This window comes from Pteronotus mesoamericanus, unplaced genomic scaffold (assembly GCF_021234165.1).
Source record: "Pteronotus mesoamericanus isolate MK-2021 breed Mesoamerican mustached bat unplaced genomic scaffold, CSHL_Meso_final scaffold_705, whole genome shotgun sequence".
In the NCBI taxonomy this organism is placed as follows: domain Eukaryota; kingdom Metazoa; phylum Chordata; class Mammalia; order Chiroptera; family Mormoopidae; genus Pteronotus; species Pteronotus mesoamericanus.
The window spans coordinates 8,582,889-8,590,041 of record NW_026555326.1 but is presented as its reverse complement, the minus strand read 5'-3'; the positions used below and the strand labels follow the sequence as shown (position 1 = coordinate 8,590,041).

Here is a 7,153-nt window from a genome sequence, read left to right as displayed (position 1 = left end):
TTATCCATTTTTAACAAAAATAGTAATTAGACTTGGCCAGGATTAGACTGACACTCATTCTTTCTTTAAAAGTACAGACACATTTGAAAAAATAAATTAAAATAAAATTTAAAAAAATAAAAAAATAAAAGTACAGACACATAAAAAGTACACTTCAAGAAGGCAGTACACAGTACTCAACATAATCCTCAAATTCATGCAATGAAAAAGGGACACACAGACCCATAGCAATATAAAACATGCTGATGGTTCCCAAAGGGGAGAAGGTGGGAGGATGGAAATAAATAAACACACACACGTACAAATACACATTGTCACATAGTCCTGGAAACTCACATACACTCCCACAAATATACATTCATTGTCTTGCCTATACATTCTACTTATTTTTTATTTTTTATGGCAACATTTATATTTATTTCAACACCTTAGATAAACCATTTTAACAATGTTGGGTATGGTGTTATTTTCATAAAACATCTCTTTTCAAAACAAATGTATTTCTATTTTCCATAAAAGTTAGAATTACATGCTAAAACAGAGTTAATCACTGAGGTAACATGTAACAATATAAAACTTATAGAGCAAGACCAGATAATGAACTATATCATTAAACTAAACAATTACACACAATGGATGTGTAAATTGATTCAGTAGTAAAATATAAAAACCTAGAATTATATACATAAATTTGGTGCATGGAGGCACTAGAGCAGTATTTACAGGAGTATCAGATTATTTCCTATTTTAGATGAATACTGCAGTTGTAAAATGATGAATATCAAAGGTAACAGCATTTTATTTACAGTCTACTGTATTAAAAGTTATACTTCCAGAAAACCTGATGATTGCTACAAATATAGCTAAAAATTTGGCACTAAAAACAAATATGTTCTCGGTAGTTGTAAATTTCTAATACCTACAAATTGAAAATTTCTGTTAAAATCAACACCTGGCCAAAAAAACTGCCATAATTCCATTCTTAGAAATACTGTAAAATTCAATCACTTCAGTTGAAACACAGTATGTGAATTACAAGAAGTTTTGCACAAAGGCACACATTGTTCATGATATAAATTTGGCAGCAGAATCTTATGTCATGAAAGTTACTGCCAGGTGATGGAAAAAAAAACAGGTAACAGAAAAACTGAACTGATTTTCCAGTCTAATTTTAGAAAGAGGAAAACAATGCTCAGATATGGACTTTCGTCACTCCTGTCTGTGTTAAAGACTCTAAGCCCTCCACTCTATTTCCATCAGGCAATGCTGTGCCATTACCGTCCAGAGGGGTGGACAGATTTCTCTTACAAGGCTGAGGGTCACTTTATAGGGCCACTTTATTGATTATGCCATTACAGTTGTCCCTTTTTTTTTTTCTCTCCTTTACCCCCTCTGCCCTGCATCCCCCTCCCTCCAGGATTCCCCTGCCTTAGTTCATGTCCATGGGTTATACATATAAGTTCTTTGGCTTCTCCATTTCCTGTACTATTCTTAACCTCCCCCTGACTATTTTGTGTCTAACAACTATACTTCTTCTTTTAAGATTTTTTTATGTATTTATTTTTTAGAAAGGAGAAGGGAGGGAGAAAGAGGAAAGAAAGAAACATCAATGTGTGGTTGCATCTCGCGTGCCACTTCTTGCGGACCTGGGCTGCAACCCAGGCACGTGCCCTGAGTGGGAATCAAACTGGAGATCTTTTGGTTTGCAGACTGGCGCTCAACACACTGAGCCACACCTACCAGGGCTGTTTTTGTTCTTAAATTGGTTGTTATCCTTCTTTTGGTTGTGCAAGGAAGCGAAGCGTATCTCCCTATGCCTCCATCATGGCCAGAACTTCTATTTTTTATTTTTTTAGTCATTGGTTCATATAATATTTTCGAGCACTGTGTATCAGGCTCCATATTAGACGTATGGAATTCAAAGATAGAATCATGATGTCTTGATTCCTACACAAATAGGCAACCCCAATCTAATAACATTACTGCCATACTAGGAGTACTCATTTATATAAGGTGAGAAAGAAGTACAGAAAGAGTCTATAAATCTTTCTCAGCATCACATAACACTATACAGAGGAGAAAGGAAGAGAAAGTCAGTATTGCAAAAGGTGGCAGAACAGGCGCAGAGCACTGGAACTATTAAGTTGCAGGTAACCATTAAAGAAGACTTTTCCTTTTCTTTTGAGGCTCCCTGGGTCCAAGAAAGAAAATTAAATAGCACCCTTGTCAATGAGAGAGAGAGCCCAAGGCAAAGATCCTAGGCCCTTTCACCCAGGGTCTGTCGGAAAGGAGTGGCAGAGCAGCAGATAAGGGGGAACAATTCCTACAAAGGGAGTCATTGGCCTTTCCAGGAGGCCCAGAGGTGTGGAAGGATGCTTTTCTACCCCTACAGAGACCCACTCATGGGGGGCAATGACCATTGTGGGGCAGAAGGCAAAGAGAAGTTCTACACCCCTCCCCCAGAAATGTCTTCCCTCTGGAGATGATAGGGTGTGAGCCGGTTGCCAAAGAGGCAAAGGGACTTAGGGTGGTAGAGAAAGATGCGGGAAGCTTTCCCCTAATAAGAGGAGGGAGCAACAAAAGGAGAGCAAGACAAAGAGACTAAGAAAAATTCAACTTGAAAGGAGCAAGTGCTGGATTCTTGTCTGCAGAGGCCGTGCAACCCAAAACCCTGGAGATGGGGCAAAGACTGGTGGCTGAGAGACACAGCAGAGGAGGAGGAAAAGGAGTGAATTGGGATAGAGTTGTGTGAGCCCAAGAGTGACAATGGGGGAGGGCTTAATCAGGGCAGTGATTGCACAGAAGGGGTGGAAAGGGTCCATTTGGCAGCTCCTAGAACCTGGGGAGAACAGATGGAGGCAATGATTCAGCACTGTCTGAGTAAACGGAAGTGCATTTTTCACAGGGTCAGAGCGTACTTTTAACTCAGAGGAAAGATATTCCTTTCCATTTTACTGGAACCAGAGTTTTAAAAAGGTCAAATGTGTGAGCCTGGCTGGTGTGGCTTAGTTGGTTAGAGTGTTCCCATAACTGAAAGTTTGCAGGGTTTGATCCCCGGTCCAGACACTTATAGGTGGCAACCACCTCTCTCTCTCGTCAATGTTTTTTTCTCCCTTCTCTTCCTTCCTCTCTCTAAAAGCAATTAAAAAAAGTCCCTGGGTGAAGAATAAATAAGTGATCAAATGTGTGAGATGGGGTAGGTGGAGACAGAGGAAGGGCAGTACATCTTCGAGGCTAAATTTGGAATGAGAGAGACCTTGACTCAACCAACCCAGCTACTTACCATCTGTGTGTCATTGGCCAAGTTAACCAACTTCTTTAAGCCTCAGGTTACTCATATACAAAAAGGATACAAAAATATTTTCCACATATGGTTTTTCCAGAAAACACTTGGCACAGGCCCTGGTAGATAAGCAAATTCAATAAGGGTTAACTCTTTTCATATGTATAATTAGTCTGCATCACTAGAAGCATTGTTCAACTAAAGATATGAACCAGTCAGATAGATCACAGCTGAGATTCTATGTTCAGATCTAAGTCCACCTTCTATGAAAGACACTGATAAACTCTAGCCTCCCCCAGGGAAAGGTAACTCAGTGATGCTGCAAATCATGAAATATGAAGAGGAATTAACCTAGATGATATTTGGGGTAATGAGGGTGGTAATGTGAAGAAGCACTAACATTCTGTTTAACTTTAGGAAACAATACTGTGTTGCTAAAGACTGTGGAGCCAGGATGCTTGGTTTCAAATACTCAGACCATCAGCCATCTTTGGTCAAGTTCCTGAACCTTTCTAAAGCCTCAGTTGCTTCATCTATAAAATATAGTTAATTAGATTACTTAATGTTAGAATGTACTGGGACACGGACCTAAACTACCGCCTATGCTGGGACAAAGAAGATATAGTCACCGGCTAAATACCTGACTGGGAGATTGCCCATATCCGAAGCAACTGAGGCATAGCCACTGGCATCCTGCTGGAAATCCGTTGAATCCTCACTGTCCCCTCCCCTCTCCCTAGAGCTTTCTACAGAATCAGCCCTCCCTGATCAGATACCCAGACACCTAGAGGAGATAAGCAGGGTGACGCACCCTCCCCTGGGGTCTGCTACACACCTTAAAAGCCCTTCTCCCCATTGCCTTGGGGCTGCCTTCCCTTTGGACTCAGCCCGCCATATCTCGGTGTCCTGCCTCGAATAAAAGCCCTTAATTGGACTTTTCTGGCTCTGGGTCCTTCCTTAGCCACCTCAGCTACCTAACATCTACGTCATAAGATTATTGTAGCAATTAAATGAGTTAACACATATAAAGTGCTTAGAATAGCATATGGCATATAGTATATACTCAATTTGCCGTCATTGCAGAGGAGATTCATCCTCCAAGGCAGAAGTACAATAGATTTCCCAACCCTTAGCCTCTTGGGCCTAAGAGGAGGTCCGGCGCTTTTTGGCTGTAAAGGCAGTTGGCTAGTGATGCAATCATTCCCATCGACCGCTAGAAAGCAGTAGAGTCCGACGCTGGGTGGCTTCATCCTTAATTCGTTCCGGGTTTTGCCTCTCGGCAGTTTGTCTCGCTCCAATCTCCGTGCTCACTGCTGCTGTAAAACCGCCCATTGTTGACTACCCAACCAATAAACGAGGGTTCAACTGGAGCCGGGGATGAGCCGGTGCCCCTCCTGGTGGTTCTAGCCCCGCCCACCATGAGACGAGCAAATCCCTTAGGCGGAGCCGAACGTCGTCCGGGACGGCGTCCTTGAGACTGCGCGGTGCTAGGTAGGTGGGCTTACGCCGCCTGGGCTGACGAACAGACAAGTGGACGAAAGGGAACGGGCCGCCCCTCCCGGTTACCCACTATCCTGGGCCCTCATTCAGCCATGGGCGTGCAGCCCCCCAACTTCTCGTGGGTGCTCCCAGGCCGGCTGGCGGGGCTGGCGCTGCCTCGATCCCCTGCCCATTATCAGTTCCTGCTGGATCTGGGCGTGCGGCACCTGGTGTCTCTGACTGAGCGCGGGCCCCCGCACGTAGACAGCTGCCCCGGCCTCACCGTGCACCGACTGTGCATTCCGGACTTCTGCCCGCCAGCCCCCGAACAGATTGACCGCTTCGTGCAGATCGTGGACGAGGCAAACGCCCGGGGAGAGGTCAGTGGGCGGGGTTAGCGCAGGGAAGGAGACTGGGAAGGATCAGTGGGGACAATGGCGGTGGTGGAAGAGTCAGGGTCGGGAGTACAGGGCTGGGAGCAGGAGAGAGACTGGAGGAAGACCGCACAGTCAGGACTGTACTGGTGAAATCCGGAAGTAAAGCCAAGCGGAGGGGGCGGGGCCGTAAGAGGGAAGGGCAGAAAGAGGAAAGAGGTCCAGCCGTGTAAACTGGTCTCCAGCCGGAGAACTGGTTGAAGTTGAGACTTGAGGAGGAGAAGTGGTGAACAGACTTGAGAGCGGGGGCGGGGATCGAAGTCTGAAGCTATTGAACAGTCTTCACAGCAGTGCTCTGTCCAAATATGTAATTTAAAGTTTCTAGCAGCCACATTTTAAAAGGTAAAAAACGAGCAGGAGAAATTTATTTTGATAATACAGTTTAACTGAGTAAGTCAAAAATATCATTGCAACATGTAATCAATATAAAGTAAATTCTTAGGGAGATATTTTATTGGTTTTTTTTTTGTTTGTATATTTGTTTTTGCTTTTTGTTTGTTTTGTACTACATCTTCACAGCCTGATTGCATTTTACATCACATCTCCATTTGGACTAGTAGCAATGTCAAGTCCTAAGTAGCCGCAGGTGGCCAGTGCCTTCTGCACTGGGCAGCACAGAGAGATGGTTGTGGAGAGGCAGGCCAGAAGCCCAGCACTTGAACCAGCCACTTTCTGGTGATTGGTGACCTCAAAGCCACCAGATACAGGGCAGTTCTCCTTGACTCTAATGTCAGCTCTTGCTCCTAAGGTGTGTGCAGAGTCCTGGGCTAGACCAGAAGAAGCAGCTATAGGGCGAAAGAGAGAGGCCTAAGTGCCTGAGGGGTGGCCAAGTTTTGGGAGGAAGTCAGGCTCCATCCCATTAAGCTCCCCTTTCATAGGCTGTGGGAGTGCACTGTGCCCTGGGCTTTGGCCGCACTGGCACCATGCTAGCCTGTTACCTGGTGAAGGAGCGGGGCCTGGCTGCAGGAGACGCCATCGCTGAAATCCGGCGGCTTCGACCTGGCTCAATCGAGACGCATGAGCAGGAGAAAACGGTCTTCCACTTCTACCAGCGAACTAAATAAGGAACCTCATCACCCTTGTGCCAGGCCCCCACTGCCCTGACCAGAGTATTAGATGGGGCTAGAGATAAGGAAGTACACTAAAGCCCTCCAGTTCCCAGCTGGCTCAAGAGACTGAAGTCACCCTTCCCTGCTGCCAGGTTCTGACTGAAGAGATGGCTGGAGCTGCATTGTTGTGGGGGTTCCTTTGCTACTTCCTTGAATAAATAATTTATAAGAACCAGCTCATGTTGCATGGCACTTTGCAATTTACAAAACACTCCCACACATCAGCTTACTTCAGCCTCACAGTAGCCCTGTGATATCAGAAGGTCACTTTGGGTGAGGTGGCTAAAGCTCAGAGAGTTTCAAAGTCACATGGGCTAGCAGGACTACAACACACATCTTCAGCCTCTTGAAGATGCTGAAACTCTATGTATATATTCTCTGATGACATTTGATGTGTCTTCTAGAGAGCTTGTCAGTGAAAAGGACACAAATCTCTGGAATCTCAGAATCTCATGCTCACAGGCCACGAGGATCCATATGGATATAGGCCCACGTGCCCCACATGTGTCATTCTCTTAGGACAGAGAAGGCCTGGATGTTGTGCTCCGAGGTCTGCATGCCTCTCACCAGCCTTGGGGTGCTCAGTTCACCCATGACCTTCAATCCATTATGTTTTCCCACAATCTCAGGCCAAGGAATGCCAGAACTGAGTTCATCTGGGCAGTTATGCAGAGAAGATATTTTGTAATTAAATGGGCTACAAATCATAGCCATGTTTCTCAGACATTACCTTCACTTTCCCATTGGATCCCATTCTACCAGCACCACCACCATGCTTTCAGCTTTGAGAGATAAATGGGATAAATGTCCAACAGATCAGCCAAGCAGATTTTTTGCTATAACTCCTA

General features: G+C 44.9%; 1 protein-coding gene across 1 annotated transcript; it reads left to right on the top strand.

Annotated features, from left to right (window-relative positions):
* Window positions 1-4,700: 4,700 nt before the first annotated feature.
* DUSP23 (dual specificity phosphatase 23) lies at window positions 4,701-6,476 on the top strand. The gene is made up of 3 exons (XM_054563406.1): window positions 4,701-4,774; window positions 4,874-5,142; window positions 6,075-6,476. Exons 2-3 carry the CDS (start codon window positions 4,876-4,878, stop codon window positions 6,258-6,260), a joined length of 453 nt encoding a protein of 150 aa, XP_054419381.1. The 5' UTR covers window positions 4,701-4,774; window positions 4,874-4,875; the 3' UTR covers window positions 6,261-6,476.
* Window positions 6,477-7,153: the final 677 nt, after the last annotated feature.